Source organism: Nerophis ophidion, linkage group LG18, assembly GCF_033978795.1.
Source record: "Nerophis ophidion isolate RoL-2023_Sa linkage group LG18, RoL_Noph_v1.0, whole genome shotgun sequence".
Lineage (NCBI taxonomy): Eukaryota > Metazoa > Chordata > Actinopteri > Syngnathiformes > Syngnathidae > Nerophis > Nerophis ophidion.
The window spans coordinates 29203499-29226192 of NC_084628.1; the positions used below are offsets into that span (position 1 = coordinate 29203499).

Consider the following 22694-nt stretch of genomic DNA (forward strand, 5'->3'; position numbering starts at 1 on the left):
TTACACCGACTTTTGGGGAATGAATGAGAAAAAAATTGTGATTTATTGCACCAATCTTCATCATCATAACGATAATACAAAAGCAGTGAAGTTGTCTCGATGTGTAAATGGTACATAAAAAGAGAATACAATGATTTGCAAATCCTTTTCAACTTATATTCAAATTGAATGGACTGCAAAGACCCATCCATCCATCCATTTTCTACCGCTTATTCCCTTTCGGGGTCGCGGGGGGCGCTGGCGCCTATCTCAGCTACAATCGGGCTGAAGGCGGGGTACACCCTGGACAAGTCGCCACCTCATCGCAAGTGTTCTGTGGACTGCAAAGACAAGATATTTAATTTTCACACTAGGAAACGTTATTTTTTTCAAATATTAGCTCATTTAGAATTTGATGCCTGCAACATGTTTCAAAAAAGCTGGCACAAGTGGTAAAAAAGACCGAGAAAGCTGAGGAATGCTCATCGAAGACTTATTTGTAACATCCCACAGGTGAACAGGCTAATTGGGAACAGGTGGGTGCCATGATTGGGTATAAAAGCAACTTCCATGAAATGCTCAGTAATTCCCAAACAAGGACGGGGCATGGGTCAACACTTTGTCAACAAATGCCTGAGCAAATTGTTTAAAAACAAGATTTTTCAACCAGCTATTGCAAGGAATTTAGGGATTTCACCATCAAAGGTCCTTAATATCAAAAAGTTCAGAGAATCTGGAGAAATAACTGCACGTAAGCAGCAAAGCTGACGACCAACATTGAATGCCTGTGACCTTTGATCACTTAGGCAGTACCGCATCAAAAAGCGACATCAGTGTGTAAAGGATATCACCACATGGGCTCAGGAACACTTCAAAAAACCACTGTCAGTAACTAAAGTTGCTCACTACATCTGTAAGTGCAAGTTAAAACTCTACTACGCAAAGCCAAAGCCATTTATCAACAACACCCAGAAACGCCGCCGGCTTCGCTCATCTAAGATGGACTGATGCAAAGTGAAAAAGTGTTCTGTGGTCTGACGAGTCCACATATACATTTTTTTGGGGAAACTGTGGATGTTGTGTCCTCCGGACCAAAGAGGAAAAGAACCATCCGGACTGTTCTCGGCACAAAATTGAAAAGCCAGCATCTGTGATGGTATGGTGGTGTATTAGTGCCCAAGGCATGGGTAACTTACACATCTGCGAAGGCACCATTAATGCTGAAAGGTACTTACAGGTTTTGGAGCAAAGCCGTGGAGCAACCCAAGGGTCCCTGGTTCAATCCCCACCTAGTACCAACCTCCTCACGTCCGTTGTGTCCTGAGCAAGACACTTCACCCTTGCTCCTGATGGGTGCTGGTTAGCGCCTTGCATGGCAGCTCCCCCCATCAGTGTGTGAATGGGTAAATGTGGAAGTAGTGTCAAACCGCTTTCAGTACCTTGAAGGTATAAAAGCGCTATACAAGTACAACCCATTTATTATTTATTTATATGTTGCCATTTAAGCAACGTTATCATGGACGCCCCTGCTTATTTCAGCAAGACAATGCCATGCCACATGTTACAACATTGTGGCTTCATAGTAAACGTGTGTGGGTACTAGACTGGCCTGCCTGTAGTCCAGACCTATCTCCCATTGAAAATGTGTGGTGCAATCTGAAGCCCAAAAAAGGTCTACTTCAAAAATGTGTCTCCTCAGTTCCCAAACATTTACTCAGTGTTGTTAAAAGGAAAGGCCATGTAGAACAGTGGTAAAAATGCCCCTCTGACAACTTTTTTGCAAGGTGATGTTGCCACTAAATTCTAAGTTAATGATTATTTGCACAAAAAAAAAGTTTCTCAGTGTGAACATTAATTATCTTGTCTTTGCAGTCTATTCAATTGAATATAAGTTGAAAAGGATTTGCAAATCATTGTATTCAGCTTTTATTAACCATTTACACAACGTGACAACTTATGTAGTAGGAACGCGGTGGTTTACTTAGCAGAGTACATGTGCTGCCTTTTGTGCTTGAGGATCTCTGTGGGCGTGAGGGTCAGGTCTTCGTGGCAAACGTCGCAGTGGTAAACTCTGCTCAGGCTGGAGTGAGACGAGGACACTGGCTTTACGCCGTCTTCCCCTAAAAAATAAGAGTATTTTTGAAATACAGAAAAAACAAAACAAAACAAAAAAGCTGCAGACCTTCGTCCTGCTGCTGTTCGCCCGCTGGCCTGCAGGTGGTCTCGTGCTGCATGCGCTCCAGAGGGGTCAGCGGCATGTACAGGTCACAGTGGGGACAGTTCCAGAAAGTCCGCAGGCACTCGCTGTACAGGTCCCTGGAGTCCTGCAGAGGCCAGCAACACACTGAGACCCAGAGATCATTGTTTAACAGCCCCCAGCACAATCCTTAGCATGTAAACACACTGCAGGATCACTTGTATCACACATGATATCACACACAAGTAAACACACTGCAGAACCGCTTGTATCACACATGATATCATACGCAAATAAACACGCTGCAGGACCGCTTGTATCACACATGATATCACACGCAAGTAAACACACTGCAGGACCGCTTCAATCGCACATTATCTCACACAAGTAAACACGCTGCAGGACCGCTTGTATCACACATGATATCACACGCAAGTAAACACACTGCAGGACCGCTTCTATCGCACATGATATCACACACAAACACGCTGCAGGACCGCTTCTATCGCACATGATATCACACACAATTAAACACGCTGCAGGACCGCTTGTATCACACATGATATCACACGCAAGTAAACACACTGCAGGACCGCTTCAATCGCACATATCACACACATGGAAACACGCTGCAGGATCGCTTGTATCACACATGATATCACACGCATGTAAACACACTGCAGGACAGCTTCTATCGCACATGATCTCACACACAAGTAAACATGCTGCAGGACCGCTTGTATCACACATGATATAAATGGGTTGTACTTGTATAGCGCTTTTCTACCTTCAAGGTACTCAAAGCGCTTTGACATTACTTCCACATTTACCCATTCACACATCACACACAAACACACTGCAGGACCACTTGCATCCAACATATCACACACATGTAAACACACTGCAGGACCGCTTGTACCACACATGATATCCATCCATCCATCAATCAATCCGTAAACACACTGCAGGACCGCTTGTACCGCACATGATATCACACACATACATGCTGCAAGACCGCTTGTATCGCACATGATATCACATACAAACATGCTGCAGGACCGCTTGTATCACACATGTTATCAAACACAAACATGCTGTAGGACCGCTTGTATCGCACATGATATCACACACATGTAAACACTCTGCAGGACCGCTTGTATCACACACAAGTAAACACGCTGCAAGACCGCTTGTATCGCACATAATATCACACGCAAGTAAACATGCTGCAGGACCTCTTGTATCACACATGATATCACACGCATGTAAACACGCTGCAGGACCGCTTCTATCGCACATGATCTCACACACAAGTAAACATGCTGCAGGACTGCTTGTATCACACATGATATTACACACAAATAAACACACTGCAGGACCGTTTGTATCACACACATGTAAAAACGCTATAGGACCACTTGTATCACACATGATATGCTACCATACATCCGTAAACACACTGCAGGACCGCTTGTATCGCACATGATATCACACAAACACACTACAGGACCGCTTGTTTCACATATGTAAACACGCTGCAGGACTGCCTACATCGATATCGCCCATGATATCAAACACAAGTAAACACCCTGCAGGACAGCCTGTATCGCACATGATATCACACACAAGTAAACACGCTGCACGACAGCTTGTATCGCACATATCACTCACATGTAAACACTGCAGGACTGCTTGTATCACACATGATATCACACACAAGTAACACAATGCATGCCTGCTTGTATCGCACATGATATCACACACAAGTAAACACGCTGCAGGACTGCTTGTATCACACACAAGTAAAACACTGCATGACTGTTTGTTTCACACATATCACACACATGTAAACACTCTGCTGGACCGCTTGTATCACACATGATATCACACACATGTAAACACGCTGCAGGACTGCTTGTATCTATATCGCCCATGATATCACACACAAGTACAAACGCTGCATGACTGCTTGTATCCCACATGATATCACACACAAGTAAACGGTCTGCAGGACTGCTTGTATCACACATGATATCACACACAAGTAAACACGCCGCAGGACCGCTTGTATCACACATGATATCACACACACAAGTAAACATGCTGCAGGACTGCTTGTATCGCACATGATATTACATTACACATTTTACATACAATACCATACTTGTTTGTTTGCTGCTATAGGACCAATATCCGATATCAATATAGACTGGGGACTCCTACAGTCCAAATGTGGAGGACGTCGTGGTCTGATGGCATAATTGGCCATGACAGATGTAATAGTTTGAAAAGGTTCAGGAACATTGAAGTGCACATGGCAGTTAACAACAGATAATATATAAATATATGATTTACCTCAAGATTTCGTGACACAATTGTATATTTTTGAAGTACACTGTATAAAAAAATAAAGATTTTGCATTAAAAAAACCAACAAAAAACTAGCAGTCAGTCGCCAGAATTTTACTGTAAAATTGAGTTACAGCATACTACTGTAAAGGGAAAAACAGGGCCTATAGTTCAAATTTGTATAATGTCTGATGGCATAATTGGCCATGACACATGTTAAAAAATATCATATATATATTAAACAACAAATCTTGCTCAGTTGTTACTGTTTTTTGTTCATTTGACATCCACAATATTGCTCGATGAAGTGTGTCAACTTACGGCCAGACAGTTGTAGGTGAAGAAGCTGGTGACGCGCAGGCCTCCCTTCACGGGGTCGGGTTTGACTTCCTGGCCCGGAAACAGCGGCGTGACACCAAGGACCACCTCTGACTCCGCCTGGGGTCCCACGTACAGGTTCTGCGTCTGGAGGGCCGTCAGCCTCTGCAGGCTGTAGCTGGTCTGAAGATGGCAGACATCAGTACCGCACCAGGAAGCGTCCAGTGGACGTGGTCGTTACCTCGGTGTACAACAGGAAGCGGACCAGGCGCTCGCTCAGCTTCTCCGTGGCTCGGCGGGACACGCCGGCCAGGCCCTTCCCCAGCTGGGCCTGCAGGAGACGCTCCCACTCGGCCCGGAGGCTCAGGGCATCCGACAGCACCCTCAGCGCCTCCTCCGGCCGCTTCAGCTGTATCTCCAGCCAGCCGTCTAGCAGCAGGCGCGAGCAGTCGGTGTTGCTGTCCACCGAGTTGGCCACCAGCAGCAGGGCCTGAGGACCTGGAAGGTCAGAACACGCTCTCCATCCTGGTCTTGATCCCGCCCCCTCGCTGGACTCACCTGCAGCGCGGGAACACGCACGCAGTTGGACAAGTACGGCCTGTTGGTCTCCAGCAAGGTGACGAAGGCCAGCAGCTGATGTTTGCTGCTGTCTTGCCGGTCTGCTGCTGCGGAATAACAACACAGGAGGTTCTTCTGCAGCTCTTTTTACATTTAAATACATATTATGCCATTATACACCTTTTCTTCACACATCAATTACTGTCAGGAAGAAGAAAACATTATAAATAGCATCATTTGTCTATAAATTGTTATAAGTACACTTCTGCATACATTGTTTATATAGAAAAGAAATAAAAATACATCAACTTGCAAGGAAGAACAACATTGTTTTTAGTCTGTAACAGAAAAGGTTTAAAGTACATCAATTTGCCTGAAGAAAATAAAAATAAATCCTGATCTAAACTATAAACATTTTTTACTGACTTGAACCATTAGATCAGTGGTTCTCAACCTTTTTTCAGTGATGTAGACCCTGTGAAATTTTTTTTAATTCAAGTACCCCCTAACCAGAGCAAAGCATTTTTGGTTGAAAAAAAGAGATACAGAAGTAAAATAAAGCACTATGTCATCTGTTTCTGATTTATTAAATTGTATAACATGCAAAATATTGTTCATTTCTAGTGGTCTTTCTTGAACTATTTGGAAAAAAATATATAAAAATAAATAAAACCTGTGGAAAAATACACAAGTGATTCAATTCTAAATACAGATTTCTACACATAGAAGTAATCATCAACTTAAAGTGCCCTCTTTGGGGATTGTAATAGAGATCCATCTGGATTCATGAACTTATTTCTAAACATTTATTCACAAAAAAATAAATCTTTAACATCAATATTTATGGAACATGTCTACATGAAATCTAGCTGTCAACACTGAATATTGCATTGTTGCATTTTTTTTCACAGTTTATGAACTTACATTCATATTTTTTTGAAGTATTATTCAATAAATATATTTATAAAGGATTTTTGAATTGTTATTTTTTAGAATATTTTTTTAAAATCTCACGTACCCCTCGGCATACTTTCGAGTACCCACAGGGGTACGCGTACCCCCATTTGAGAACCACTGCATTAGATGATGAAAAGTAGAATAAGGTCAAAAAATAATAATGAAATCAAATTGTCTGTTGACCAATCCGCAGACAAAAACGCGTTTAGCTCCGCCCTTCACGAGCGTACAACAGTAAGAGTGCTTTAAAAATAATAATACAGTAGTACAAAATTTTCTTCAATTAAAAAAACAATGTTTTTTCCAGTTAAAAAACTCAGATTCTCAAAGATAACTTTTTTCAATAAAAAAATTTTTTGCAAGCAAAAACTAATTTCTTCAATTAAATGAACGATTCGCGAGTATAAACTAAATTTTCTTCATTTAAAAAACGAATTGTAAGTTAACAAAAAGAAAGATTCGCAGATTATAGTCTGTAACAGAAAAGATTTAAAGTGTGTCAATTTGCCTGAAATAAAAAAAATAGAAAATCCTTATTTAAACTATAACATTTGTTTGACTGACTTGAATCATTAGATCAGGGGTAGGGAACCTATGGCTCTAGAGCCAGATGTGGCTCTTTTGATGACTGCATCTGGCTCTCAGATAAATCTTAGCTGACATTGCTTAACACAATAAGTAATGAATAATTCAAGCGTAAAATAATTGAGGAACCCTGCCTGAGATCAGTGGTTCTCAAATGGGGGTACGTGTACCCCTGGGGGTACTTGAAAGTATGCCAAGGGGTACGTGACATTTTTTTTTTAATATTCTAAAAATAGCAAAAACTCAAAAATACATTATATTTATTGAATAATACTTCAACAAAATATGAATGTAAGTTCATAAACTGTGAAAAGAAATGCATCCATCCATCCATTTTCTACCGCTTATTCCTTTTTGGGGTCGCTGGCGCCTATCTCAGCTACCATCAGGCGGAAGGCGTCGTACACCCTGGACAAGTCGTCACCTCATCGCAGGGCCAACACAGATAGACAGACAACATTCACACACTAGGGCCAATTTAGTGTTGCCAATCAACCTATCCCCAGGTGCATGTCTTTGGAAGTGTGAGGAAGCCAAAAAGAAATGCAACAATGCAATATTTAGTCTTGACAGCTAGCTTTTTAGTGGATATGTTCCATAATATTGATGTTAAAAGGGAATAAGCGGTAGAAAATGGATGGATGGAAGATGATTTTTTTTTTGTGAAGAAATGTTTACAATTAAGTTCATGAATCCAGATGGATCTCTATTACAATCCCCAAAGAGGGCACTTTAAGTTGATGATTACTTCTATGTGCAGAAATATTTATTTATAATTTAATCACTTGTTTATTTTTCAACAAGTTTTTAGTTATTTTTATATCTTTTTTTCCCAAATAGTTCAAAAAAGACCACTACAAATGAGCAATACTTTGCACTGTTATACAATTTAATAAATCAGAAATTGATGACATAGTGCTGTATTTTACTTTTTTATCTCTTTTTTTCAACCCAAAATGCTTTGCTTTGATTAGGGGGTACTTGAATTAAAAAAATGCTCACAGGGGGTACATCACTGAAAAAAGGTTGAGAACCGCTGCCTTAGATGAAGGTGGGCATTATTCATATTATTATGTCAGGTAAAGGTGAGGAAGCTTACCTCGGTCCTGGACGCCATCCTGAGGCGGGTGCAACACCTCGGGGTCGCTGGCAAACACGCTGGTGGGATGGATGACGATGCCCTGCTTGTTCTTGGTGTGGAACACCTGCAGGGAAACGTGAGACGTGGCCTTAGAGACACCTTTTGGGGGGGGGGTAGAGAACGGCAGCCTGGGCCACGGACCTGCTCGGTGTCCTTGCGGGCGGCGTTGTGGTCGTCGGGCAGAGCCAGCTGAGGGTAGAGGCCGCGGCACAGTAGCAGCTTGAGGAGCGCCTGTCGGCGGGACGAAAGGTCCTGGCTGGCGCTGACGGCGCCCTGGAGCTCCGATACGTTGTGACGCAGCTTGAACTTGACTTCCTGTGGCGAAAGGGACAGTTCAGCTTGGATCTTTTCATGGAGAGTCACGGCACATGGTTCAGGTCTGGATAAAGATGTGCATTCGGTAGATGGCGCTGTGGTGAATTAGCACCACCTACAGGACTGGAGTGTAACTGCGGATTTCCTAAACAGGTTTTGGCGCCACATAGACATGTCCCACCTGGATGTCCACCGATCCCTCGTTTTCCTTCTTCCTGCTCCGCCTCCTTCCCGCCTGCTCCGTCTCCGACCCGGAGGAGAACTCTCCCTCCTGGCCCTCTTCCAGCCTGAGGATTTTCCGCTTGGTGCCTTCCTGCTGTTCGTGTTCCCTCTTCATCTGATGAAGCTTCCGCCTCTCCATCCGACGATTGCGGCGCTGCAGGCGGTCGTCGCCACCGCCGTTGTCGTCGCCGTCGGCGGTCTCCAGCAGGCCGTGGCTCCTCAGCAGCTCCTGGTCACCACCGGGCGGCCGATCAGATCGCTTTTGAGCTCATCAGATTTTGACGGCGACCTTCACCTTGAATTGCCGGCGCAGGTTGACCATCTCGTAAAGACGCTGCTCCTCCAAGCCTCGCCGCCGACACCACTTCCTGGACTCGCCGCCTCTCTCGCCCTTCACCTAAAGCAGGGGTTGGCAACCCAAAATGTTGAAAGAGCCATATTGGACCAAAAATACAGTTAAAAAAATTTAAGAATTAAAAGCCATTATATAAGTGTTATAATGAAGGCAACACATGATGTAAGTGTCTATATTGTAGTATGTTGTCGCACGAGGAAGTAGCTTTTTCTATGAAGTTGAATGTTTCATGCTGTGCCCTAAAAAGTGTTTATACTGTACATATTGAGCTTACTGCCTACCAGCTGTTTGATTGATTCTATACCAAATTTGGAGGTGTTGAAATCGCTATGTAAAATCGCTAATATGTATAGCAGGGGTAGGGAACCTATGGCTCTAGAGCCAGATGTGGCTCTTTTGATGACTACATAGGGCTCTCAGATAATTATATTTATATAGCGCTTTTCTCTAGTGACTCAAAGCGCTTTACAAAGTGACACCCAATATCTAAGTTACATTTAAACCAGTGTGGGTGGCACTGGGGGCAGGTGTGTAAAGTGTCTTGCCCAAGGACACAACGGCAGTGACTAGGATGGCGGAAGCGGGAATCGAACCTGGAACCCTCAGGTTGCTAGCACGGCCACTCTCCTAACCGAGCTATGCCGAGTAACCGTGTAATACTCTTCCATATCAGTAGGTGGCAGTCGGTAGCTAATTGCTTTGTAGATGTGGGAAACAGCGCGAGGCAGAGTGCAGGTAAAAAGTTGTCTAATGCTTAAACCAGGGGTAGGGAACCTATGGCTCTGGATTGGATGACTGCACCTGGCTCTCAGATAAATCTTAGCTGACATTGCTTAACACGGTAAGTAATGAATATTTCTGCTGGTAATCACAGTTTCAAAAATAACGTTCAATTCATAAAACGTTCTCATGCATTTTAACCCAACCATCCGTTTTCTACCGCACCTGTTCACGATGTCGCATTATTGGTAAGAAGTATTACATTTATTATTGGTTAACTTTTAGAATAACAATGTTGTTAAAAAGAATAAGAGACTTATTATACTCTACAAATGTTGGTCATACTTAAAAATGCACAAATTTAGTTGTATTCAGTGTTGAAAAATGTTATATGGCTCCTACAGAAATAGATTTTGAAATATTTGGCTTTCATGGCTCTCTCAGCCAAAAAGGTTCTCGACCCCTGATGTATAGTGACCCGTCTATATGGCAATTCTAATGTACACTAGATGAGGCAATTCCTGAGGGAATTGTTTGTGAATGCTCCAATGTTGAAGTTGAAGTGAAATGCTGACAAAATGTAGTATGAATGTAAGAGTAGTTTGAATGTTGAAGAGTTTAAATTTCCCGGAAAAAATGAATTTGGTGTGGAACTTGGGAAAGTGTTAGTTTGAATGTCCAGGATGAGTGGAATGTGTTGATGTTGAGAATGGTTTGAATAGGTTGAAAAATGTGGGAATTGTGCAACTTGGTAAAAATGTTCCATTCATTTCAATGGGAACTTCCTGGAAATTTGGGAATTTGGGGAAAAGCTGGAGTTTTTGGAAAATGATTAGGAGCATGAATGTAATATGAATGTAAGAATAGTTTCAATGTTGGAATGGTTTGAATGTTGAAGAGTTTGAATTTCCAGGAAAAACTGAATTTGGTGTGGAACTTGGGAAAGTGTTAGTTTGAATGTCCAGGATGAGTGGAATGTGTTGATGTTGGAATTGTTTGAATAGGTTGAAAAATGTGGGAATTGTGCAACTTGGAAAAATGTCCCATTCATTTCAATGGGAACTTCCTGGAAATTTGTGAATTTTGGGATGGCGGGATTTTTTGAAAAATGATTACCAGCATGAATGTAGTATGAATGTTCGAATAGCTTGAATGTTGAAGAGTTTAAATTTCCAGAAAAAACGGAATTTGGTTTGGAACTTGGTAAAGCGTTAGTTTGAATGTCCAGGATGAGTGGAATGTGTTGATGTTGGAATGGTTTGAGTAGGTTGAAAAATGTGGGAATTGTGCAACTTGGAAAAATGTCCCATGAGTTCCTGAAATTTGGAAACTTTGGGAAAAGCGGGATTTTTTGGAAAATAATTAGAAGCATGAATGTCCTAAATGAGCTGAATTGGTTGGTTTTGAAGTAGTAAATGGTAGGGAATTTCGTGAAAATCAGGATTTTTTTTTTTTTAAATGGTAAAAACAACAACAACTTGAATGGTCTAAATGAGTTGAAATGGTTGGTGTTAGAATTTAGCAAATCGGTCGAGAAATGTCTAAGTAGTGACATGTTGAATTGAGAAAGAGTCTTAAAAATGCCTGGAATTTCGGGAAACCCTGGAAATATTCAGTTCAAAAACAACTTTGTTTTTTGTCCTAACTAGGAGGAATGTTTTCACGGTGGAACGGTTGAAATGTGTTGAAAAATGTGGCAGGAGTAGCCAGAGAAAAGGGTGAAATAGGGCCTTGGAAAACCAGGAATTCTGGAAAATCCTGGACTTTTATTGAACTTGGAAACATTATAGTTTGAATTTCCAGGGTGGTGGAATGTATTGAAGGTGGAATGATTTGAAAAGGTTGAAAAATGTGGAAATGGTGGAAATTTGAAAAAATGGCCAATTCATTTGATTGGGAAAAATGTCCCGGAAAACTTGGAATTCTGGAAACTCTAGAAATTTTGGGAATTTTTCCAGGGAAAGCCCACAATTCCAGAATAGGCTGAACAGTTTGAAGTTGGACAGTCTGAATCGGATGAAAAATGCGGAAGGAATACCTGCACAATCTGATGCTGCATTGAACTCAGTTGTGTGTTTAATCTGGTTGTAGGAAGTATTTTATTCTGTTATAGACTAATTGAACTCAGTTGTGTGTTTAATCTGGTTGTAGGAAGTATTTTAGTCTGTTATGGACTAAATGAACTCAGTTGTGTGTTTAATCTGGTTGTAGGAAGTGTTTTATTCTGCTATAGACTAATTGAACTCAGTTGTGTGTTTAATCTGGTTGTAGGAAGTATTTTATTCTGTTATGGACTAATTGAACTCAGTTGTGTGTTTAATCTGGTTGTAGGAAGTAGTTTATTCTGTTATGGACTAATTGAACTCAGTTGTGTGTTTAATCTGGTTGTAGGAAGTATTTTATTTTGCTATAGACTAATTGAACTCAGTTGCATGTTTAATCTGGCTGTAAGAAGTTTTTTATTCTGTTATGGAGTAATTGAACTCAGTTGTGTGTTTAATCTGGTTGGAGGAGGTATTTTATTCTGTTATGGACTAATTGAATTTAGTTGTGTGTTTAATCTGGTTGTCGGAAGTATTTTATTCCGTTATAGACTAATGGAACTCAGTTGTGAGTTTAATATGGTTGTAAGAAGTATTTCATTCCGATTTAGAATAATTGAACTCAGTTGTGTGTTTAATTTGGTTGTAGGAAGTGTTTTATTCTGTTATGGACTAAATGAACTCAGTTGTGTGTTTAATCTGGTTGTAGGAAGTATTTTATTATGTTATGGACTAACAACCTGGTCCCTTTTCCATGTTTTCCTCACTAATACCCTTGATTTTTTTCAAAGAAAGGCTGGGGAGAGGGAAGTCTGGGCTTCCCTGCTTAGGCTGCGGCCCCCGCGACCCGACCTCTGATAAGCGGAAGAAGATGGATGGATGGTTGGGTTCCAACTTTGGAAAATTCCAGGATTTTGCATCCTCAATAGTAAAATATTATGACAGCATGGACGAAACTCAAGGGTTATTTACCTTTGTGACCGCGTAGCCCAATCCAATATTAACACTGACTTAGTAAACTTTCTCTTAATCTTATTTAACAAGTATGTTTAACCTAGTTAAAGTTTACAGCCTCGTCAAATCATATGAAAGCATGGGTTGATCACAAAGATCATCATCTAGGTTTAGGTTAGGCTGATTACAAAATAATTACTAAGCAAAACTAAATTCTAACTAAAATAATAATATATAAATACGTAACAGAAATAAACTGTCAATAAATATTTTTTGAAGCACAAATGAAAATACAGCCTCACTACTTTAGTCATAAATTTTCCACTTACAAAACTTCTTAATGACCTTTGCTCCCAAACGACTTCTGTTTGTTTGATATTGTCATTGCTGCCAAAAGTGGTAGTCAGGCTGATTACAAAAATAAGTATTAATCAAGTATACTGCAAAACGGGCAAAAAAAAAACTGATGAAAAATATATTTACTTACCAATACGCATTGCTAAAATAAATAAATTCTAACTAAAATAATTAATACTATATAAAAATATGTTTCCAAAGTAAACTGTCAATACATTTTTTTTCAGTACAAATGAAAATACAGTGTCACAACTTTAGTCATAATTTTTGCGCTTACAAAACTTCTCAATGACCTTTGCTCCCAAACGACTTTTGTTTGTTTTTAATATTGTCATTACTGGCACAAGTGGTAGTCAGGCTAATTAAAATAAATAAATACTCATCAAATATACTGCAAAAAGGGGTCACAAAAACTGATGAAAAAAAACATTTACATACCATTACGCAGTGCTAAAATAAATACATTCTAAATTAATCAATAAAATATAAAAATATGATTCCGAAGTAAACTGTCAATAAATGTTTTTTAAGTACAAATGAAAATACAGTGTCACTACTTAAGTCATAATTTTTGCGCTTACAAAACTTCTCAATGGCCTTCACTCCCCAACTTCTTCTGTTGGTTTGATATTGTCATGACTGGCACAAGTGGTAAAAAGGGTATTACAACTGAGTACCGCTGCGGCCATTACGGACCACGGCTGAGAAACTGGTATTTTTAGGTGGGACACTAGGTTAAAAAGCACTGGCCAAACGAACTGGACTCAGGGGTGGTTATTGGTGCATTTATGGCTGTAGCTACCTCCACCCAGGCGTTGAAGGTGTTGAGCAGAGTGAAAGGGTCTCCCTGGCTGCAGTGCAGGGGCTGGCGGGCGGTGGCGCAGTCCGGGTTGTGCTGGGAGCTGCGCAGGAAGGGCGACTGGACGCTGAGAGCGGCGGCCACTGTCAACACAGGCTCCACCAGATTGAACAAGGAGCCCAGCACCAGCATCTTCCCTGAGGGACAAACACACACTGGAGTCTCCATCACGAGTGTCCAGGATGTTGATCATTCCTTAGAGCATACCGATGACGACGTCGACAGGCAGCTGAGCGAGAAGACTCCCGATAGAGGTCAGCTCACAGCGGTGGTCCAGCGCCCCCTGCTCCTTGAGGTAGGTAATCGCGGTCTGGATGCTGGCGGCGGGCGGCGGATCGATGAAGATGAAAGACAGCGGATCTCCGAGTCCCATGCTCTTCATCTGTGCGAAGAAGGCGTGTCAAGGGCTGGGACTGGAAGGTGGCCACACTCCACACACCTGAAGAACCAGCGAGTCCAGCGCCACCCGGTGGATCTCGGGCACGGCGTAGGACGCGAAGGCGTCGTAGTCGGACTCGGCGTAGAGGCGGTAGCACACTCCGGGACCCGTACGGCCGGCGCGACCTTTCCTTTGCTCCGAGCTGGCTCGGCTGATCCAGAACTCTTGCAGACGCTGCATCTTGGCCTTGGGGTCGAAACTCATCTCTTTCACCTTGCCTGTCAAACACAACACACATGTTTGACTTTTGTTTGTGGGTCAAACCCTAACAGATAACTGTTGATTCATTTAACATTTATTTGTATTTATATCAATAACAACTACCGTATTTTTCGGACTATAAGTCGCAGTTTTTTTTCATAGTTTCATAGTGCGACTTATACTCAGGAGCGACTTATGTGTGGAATTATTACCGTAAAATATCAAATAATATAATTTATCTCATTCACGTAAGAGACTAGACGTATAAGATCTCATGGGATTTAGCGATTAGGACTGACAGATTTTTTGTTAAACGTATAGCATGTTCTATATGTTATAGTTATTTGAATGACTCTTACCATAATATGTTACGTTAACATACCAGGCACCTTCTCAGTTGGTTATTTATGCGTCATGTAACGTACACTTATTCAGCCTGTTGTTCACTATTCTTTATTTATTTTAAATTGCCTGTCAAATGTCTATTCTTGGTGTTGGGTTTTATCAAATACATTTCCCCCAAAAATGCGACTCATACTCCAGTGCTACTATTACATATTTTTTTCCCCTTCTTTATTGTGCATTTTTGGCAGGTGCGACTTATACTCGGAAAAATACAATATAATAATACCTATTCCTCAAATTACATTTGTTGAATGTTGTCTGTCTATCTGTGTTGACCCTGCGATGAGGTGGCGACTTGTCCAGAGTGTACACCGCCTTCTGCCCGAACGCAGCTGAGAAAGGCTTCAGCACCCCCCACCATTTCCCCCAACGGGACAAGCGGTAGAAAATGGATGGAATGATAGATAGATTTCTGATACAATATCGATATTGGAGCCTTTAGTATTGGCTGATACCGATATCGATGCTATAGGACATCAGCAGTAATCATACATACTTGTATCAATCCGTAGTGTGGAATAGTAGAAAAGGTTGAAACAATAAACACTAACCTATTTATTATTAACCATCTGAAATAGACTTATGCCGTCTTTACCACTATTGACAAATGTACCACTCATGTAGTCATTGCAGCCATTACATCTACTGAGATTTGTCTTTGTGCTTGCAGGACTGTAGCAAATTTAAGCAGTAAAAATCTCTGATCTGATTGGAAATACTTTGTTGCTCTGTTGAGATAAATGGGTTGTACTTGTATAGTGCTTTTCTACCCCTTTTTAAAAGAAGCCCAAAGCGTTATGACAGTATTTCCACATTCGCCCATTCACACACACATTCACACACTGATGGCGGGAGCTGCCGTGGGGATTGAACCAGTAACCCTCAGATTGCCGGCACAGCCACTCTACCAACTTCGCCACACCGTCTCCGAGGCAATGGGAGTTGTGTAAATCCTTCAGGGAGGGGAGGGGTCAGCCGATGATTTTTTGTGCAGACTTTATGACCCTCTGAATCGCCTTTTTGTAATGTCAGATGAAATAAAAATTGAGCTGTTTGGCCACAATACCCAGCAATATGTTTGGAGGAAAAAAGGAACACCCTCCCTAGCATCAAGCATGGTGGTGGTAGTATTATGCTCTGGGCCTGTTTTGCTGCCAATGGAACTGGTGCTTTACAGAGAGTAAATGGGACAATGAAAAAGGAGGGTTACCTCCAAATTGTTCAGGACAACCTAAAAGCATCAGCCCGGAGGTTGGGTCTTGGGCACAGTTGGGTGTTCCAACAGGACAATGACCCCAAACACATGTCAAAAGTGGTAAAGGAATGGCTAAATCAGAGTAGAATGAAGGTTTTAGAATGGCCTTCCCAAAGTCCTGACTTAAACGTGTGGACAATGCTGAAGAAACAAGTCCATGTCAGAAAACCAACAAAATTAGCTGAACTGCACCAATTTTGTCAAGAGGAGTGGTCAAAAATTCAAGCAGAAGCTTGCCAGAAGCTTGTGGATGGCGACCAAAAGCGCCTTATTGCAGTAAAACTTGCCAAGGCACATGTAACCAAATATTAACATTGCTGTATGTACAGTGGGGCAAAAAAGTATTTAGTCAGCCACCGATTGTGCAAGTTCTCCCACTTAAAATGATGACAGAGGTCTGTAATTTTCATCATAGGTACACTTCAACTGTGAGAAACAGAATGTGAAAAAAATCCAGGAATTCACATTGTAGGAATTTTACAGAATTTATTTGTAAATTATGGTGGAAAATAAGTATTTGGTCAACCTTTCAAAGCTCTCACTGATGGAAGGTGGTTTTGGCTCAAAATCTCACGATACATGGCCCCATTCATTCTTTCCTTACCACGGATCAATCATCCTGTCCCCTTGGCAGAAAAACAGCCCTAAAAGCATGATGTTTCCACCCCCATGCTTCACAGTAGGTATGGTGTTCTTGGGATGCAACTCAGTATTCTTCTTCCTCCAAACGCGAAAAATTGAGTTTATACCAAAATGGATACATGGATGATACAGCAGAGGATTGGGAGAATGTCATGTGGTCAGATGAAACAAAAATATAACTTTTTGGTATAAACTCAACTCGTCGTGTTTGGAGGACGAAGAATACTGAGTTGCATCCCAAGAGCACCACACCTACTGGGAAGCATGGGAGTGGAAACATCATGCTTTGGGGCTGTTTTTCTGCTAAGGGGACAGGACGATTGATCCGTGTAAAGGAAAGAATGAATGGGGCCATGTATCGTGAGATTTTGAGCCAAAACCTCCTTCCATCAGTGAGAGCTTTGAATGGTTGACCAAATACTTATTTTCCACCATAATTAACCAATAAATTCTTTAAAATTCCTACAATGTAAATTCCTAGATTTTTTTTCACATTCTGTCTCTCACAGTTGAAGTGTACCTATGATGAAAATTACAGACCTCTGTCATCATTTTAAGTGGAAGAACTTGCACAATCAGTGGTTGACTAAATACTTTTTTGCCCCACTGTATACTTTTGACCCAGCAGATTTGCTCACATTTTCTGTAGACCCATAATAAATTCATAAAATAACCAAACTTCATGAATGTTTTTTGTGACCAACAAGTATGTACTCCAATCACTCTATCACAAAAAAATAAGAGTTGTAGAAATTATTGGAAACTCAAGACAGCCATGACATTATGTTCTTTACAAGTGTATGTAAACTTTTGACACAGCTGTATTTTAATGATTAATAAAAGTATTATCAGTGACATGTCATGAAACCTTGACATCTTTCTAAGTTGGAAGAATTTTCTTACCCGAGTCCACCACAAAGCGTACTCCATCGATCGTGACCGAGGTCTCCGCGATGTTGGTCGAGATGATGCATTTCCTCACACCAGGTGGTGCTATGTCAAACACCTTTTGATGACATCGCGGCAGACATTAGACGCTGACGAGCCTGTGACGTCGTAGGAGTGGTACCTTGTCCTGCTGCGCCAGGGAGAGCGTGCTGTGCAGCGGCAGCACGATCCAACGGCGCGTGTGCGTGGCGTACACCTGACACGCCTCCTGGATGGTGCCGATCTCTGCCACGCCGCTGAGGAAGATGAGCAGGTCGCCGCGCTCCTCTGGCGGGTAGCGCTGGTCGATGCCCTGCAGGATGCGCAGGTAAGGCCGGGGGTCCATCTTCTCAGAGCGCGACGGCTGCTCCTCCGGCGGGATGGGTTGGTAAGTCACCTGAGCGGGTCAGACACGTTTGAAAACACAGAGAGTCGCCGGCATCTTGCGGCGTGCCCACCTGTATGGGGAAGAGCCTGCCTGGCACCTGAAGCACAGGAGCGCCGCCGAAATAGTCGGAGAAGAGCTTGATGTTGATGGTGGCCGACATGAGGATGAGGCGCAGGTCGGGTCGCTCGGCCAGCAGGGAGCGCAAGACGCCCAGCAGGAAGTCACAGTGCAGGTGTCGCTCGTGGACCTCGTCCACGATCAGAACCTGGTACTGCTCCAGAGTCTTCTCCTGCTGGATCTGCCTGAGGAGGAGGCCCTCAGTCAGGAAGATCAGCTTGGTGGCGAGGGTCCGTGTGGTCTCGAAACGGATCTGGTAACCCACCTGTGAACATAAACCAAAAATTAGTTTGCTGGAACTTCCAAATCTACATGGCAACAATATGTCCAAAACAATCTGGGGAAATAGGCAGACTGTCAAAGCTTCTATAAGAAAAGTCTACTAGTTTGGCTTCTTATTTGCCTTTTTTTCTGTAAAAAAGAACTATAAAAAATCGATTCACATCCTAATCGCTATTCTTATTCATCTAATTTTTAAATCGATTCATAATTATTAAAACATAAATATATTTATATTACATATACATCCATCCATCCATTTCCTACCGCTTGTCCCTTTTTTGGGGTGGTGGGGGGTGCTGCAGCCTATCTCAGCTGCATTTGGGCAGAAGGCGGTGTACACCCTGGACAAATCGCGGCCTCATCGCAGTAATTTAAAAAGTAAATAATGTATATAAATCATATAAAATATATATTAAAAAATATTAACTTTTTCAATTCAAACACACGCCCCTTGTCACCTCTACCTTCCTAACAAGGTTGTTCTAGGAAAGTAAAACTGCCATTCCACACACACACGCACGCACGCACGCACGCACGCACGCACGCACGCACGCACGCACGCACGCACGCACGCACGCACGCACGCACGCACGCACGCACGCACGCACGCACGCACACACACACACACACACACACACACACACACACACACACACACACACACACACACACACACACACACACACACACACACACACACACACACACACACATAAATAATACAAATATGTACATTATTTTATAAAATGTATGTATATTTTTATACATACATAAATATATATATACAGTGGGTCTAAAAAATATTTAGTCAGCCACCGACTGTGAAAGTTCTCCCACTTAAAATGATGACAGAGGTCTGTAATTTTCTATTTGCAGCCTTCTGAGATAAATATCAAAACAAAACTTTTTCCACAGGCTAACAATACATTTGAAAATAAAATAACAATAATGAATGCATCAAACAGTCAAGCCTTGAAGTAGCAAGATAAAGTGCATGGATAAAATGTTAATTATTGCTCAGTTTGCTACACTGATTTGCTTTAACACTGAATATGGAACAAGCGACGCTTATATAACTTAATAGTACAAAATCAACTTTCAAAAAACTAATTAAAAAACATCAATGGTATATTAAATAAAATGTAAATAAAAAATGTAATGCCTCTTTTCTATTTGCAGCCTTCTGGGGTAAATATCAACATTAACTTTTTCCACACAAGGGGGGGGGGGGTGTTGTTGGTAGCGGGGGGAGTGTATTGTAGCATCTCGGAAGAGTTAGAGCTGCAAGGGGTTCTGGGTATTTGTTCTGTTGTGTGTATGTTGTTTCACGGTGCGGCTGGATGTTCTCCTGAAATTTGTTTGTCATTCTTGTTCGGTGCGGGTTCACAGTGTAGCGCATATTTGTAACAGTGTTAAAGTTGTTTATAGGGCCACCCTCAGTGTTACCTGTATGGCTGTTGACCAAGTATGCGTTGCATTCACTTGTGTGAGTGTAGTAGCCGCATATATTACGTGACTGGGCAGGCACGCTGTTTGTAAAGAGGAAAAGCAGATGTGTAAAGGATGTTAAAAGCAGTACCTTTAAGGCACGTCTCCAATATTGTTGTCCGGGTGCAAATCGGGAGAGATTCAGGAGAATGATTGCCCCGGGAGATTTTCGGGAGGGGCACTGAAACTCCGTAGTCTCCCGGGAAAATCGTGAGGGTTGGCAAGTATGAGTATTAGCGGCACCGCCGCTGTATAATACCGGCGGGCCAGCTCTAATGTTGATTTGATATTGCCTCAAGGGCCAAATTAAATTACACGGGCCAGAGTTTGACACTCATGGTCTCGCTCTTCCCGGGGGATCCCGAGGCGTTCCCAGACCAGCCGGGAGACATAGTCTTCCCAACGTGTCCTGGGTCTTCCCCGTGGCCTCCTACCGGTCGGACGTGCCCTAAACACCTCCCTAGGGAGGCGTTCGGGTGGCATCCTGACCAGATGCTCGAACCACCTCATCTGGCTCCTCTCCACGTGGAGGTGCAGCGTATGATTTCCAATGGACACAAACCTTGGAGCCGTACTGGTTGAGACTCTCGAAGCTGACCCTCTTGGCCAGCGAAATGCAGGCGATGCGTCGGGGCTGCGTGCAGGCGATCTGCGTGAATCCGGCAGAGAGGAGGTACTGGGGCACCTGGGTGGACTTCCCACAGCCGGTGTCCCCCGCCACCACCACCACCGGGTGTCGCCTCACCATCTCCACCACTCGGTGTCGATACTGGAAGATGGGCAGGGTCCTCTGCTCCCGGCGCAGCTTGGCCAGCTTGGAGAAGCTCTGCCGCTGACTGAAGTCCAAGAAGTGCAGGAGGGTCAGGCGGAAGTCGGAGATGACCTGAGGACTCGGACCTGAGGACTCGGACCTCGGGTGAGAGCATCCGAGCCGCTCCTCCACGTCCCGTGTGCACACAGATACGTTGATGCGGTAGCGAGCGTCATAGTCCTGAGGGAGGTCCAAGGACCCAGGCCGGATCCCGTCAGGGCTGGGACCCGGTCCAGGTCCAGACATGTCCCGCTTTACCTTAAACCTCTGGAAGCGGTCAAAGAAGGCCCAGAAGTCTTTGTGTTCCTGGCTGCCGGCCTGGACGTAGTCGTTCGGACGGAAGAAGATGTTGTCCAGCTGTGCTCGGCAGTGTGGACTGTCCCAGTCCCAGGACCGACTGTGGACCCGGCCGTCCACATCCATAGTCCTGGTCCCTGGGCGTCCTAGGACAACTTCAACTTGTCGACGCACTAATCCTTGAATAATAACGACAACATGCTAGTAAAAAGCGTTCAATGATCATGTGGTCCTCGGTTTACAAAATGTTTGACATAAAAAAAGCGCAGTTATTTCTACGTTGAATGTGAAGCAACAATGAAATGCTTGTTTGAATATGTGCGGAAGAAAGTCACTGTCGGACTAGTTTCCGGTCCGTTTCCAAAGACGTCCGGCAGACGGTTGCATCGTAAAGGTTTCACGGTCACAACTTACTTAAGTTTATCATTAATTCTGTACTGTGCAATCTACTAATAAAGTTTTTAATCAATCAATCAATTACATATTCTGTACAATGAACCACTAAATGTTTAACACCCGAAAAAGTTTTTCAACTTCTTTAAATCCTGGTCCACGTTAATCAATTCGTGGAAGCCCTTAAATCATGGGTGTCAAACTCTGGCCCGCGGGCCAAATTTGGCCTCCCGTGTAATTTCACTTGGCCCTTGAGGCAATATCAAATTAACATTAGAGCTGGCCCGCCACTGCAACACCGCATTCACCGCTAACACTCTTACTTGCCAACCCTCCCGATTTTCCCGGGAGACTCCCGAAGTTCAGTGCCCCTCCCAAATTTCATCCGGGACAATAATATTTGGGGTGGGCTTTAAAGGCACTGCCTTTGGCGTTCTCTACAACCTGTCTCCACGTCCGCTTTTCCTCCATACAAACAGCGTGCCGGCCCAGTCACATAATATATGCGGCTTATACACACACACAAGTGAATGAAGGCATACTTGGTCAACAGCCATACAGGTCACACTGAGGGTGGCCGTATAAATAACTTTAACACTCTTACAAATATGCACCACACTGTGAACCCACACCAAACAAGAATGACACATTTTGGGAGAACATCTGCACCGTAACCCAACATAAACACAACAGAACAAATACCCAGAACACCTTGCAGCACTAACTCTTCCGGGACGCTACAATATACACCCCTGCTATCACCAAACCCCGTCCACCTCAACCCCACCGCCGAAAAGAGGCATTCAATTTTTATTTCAATTTTATTTGATATGCCATTGATATTTTTTAATTATTATTATTATTTGAAACTCGATTTTGTATGTCACTATAAAGTTATATAAGCCTTGCTTTTTCAATATTCAATGCAAAACTTGTTTGGGTCCCTATTAAAAGGTTCATTTGTTCAACCTCGGCCCGCGGCTTTGTTCGGTTTTAAATTTTGGCCCACTTTATATTTGAGTTTGACACCCCTGCCTTAAATGGTAAGTCAATGATTATGACATGAAAAGTCATATTTAGGAGATAAAAAAATATATATCTAAATTATTAGAATGATGAGGAATAGTAATATTTATAAGAT

The 22694-nt window shown here is 42.7% G+C and overlaps 1 protein-coding gene across 2 annotated transcripts; it reads right to left on the reverse strand.

The window, feature by feature from the left end:
- Positions 1 to 24: 24 nt before the first annotated feature.
- Positions 25 to 21538, reverse strand: dhx34 (DEAH (Asp-Glu-Ala-His) box polypeptide 34). Of its 2 annotated transcripts, none has more exons than XM_061877932.1 (16): positions 20615 to 21538; positions 18236 to 18547; positions 17920 to 18174; positions 17754 to 17856; positions 14348 to 14565; positions 14116 to 14290; positions 13852 to 14045; positions 8917 to 9018; positions 8581 to 8850; positions 8226 to 8399; positions 8043 to 8148; positions 5402 to 5505; positions 5085 to 5333; positions 4847 to 5026; positions 2162 to 2303; positions 25 to 2099 (listed from the first exon to the last, which is right to left on the reverse strand). In XM_061877932.1, the coding sequence occupies exons 1-16, from the start codon at positions 21284 to 21286 to the stop codon at positions 1957 to 1959; spliced, it is 3399 nt and encodes a 1132-aa protein (XP_061733916.1). In that variant the 5' UTR covers positions 21287 to 21538; the 3' UTR covers positions 25 to 1956. The 2 variants fall into 2 exon arrangements, with proteins under 2 accessions (XP_061733916.1, XP_061733915.1); XM_061877931.1 differs by having other exon boundaries at positions 5402 to 5508.
- Between the last annotated feature and the right edge of the window lie 1156 nt (positions 21539 to 22694).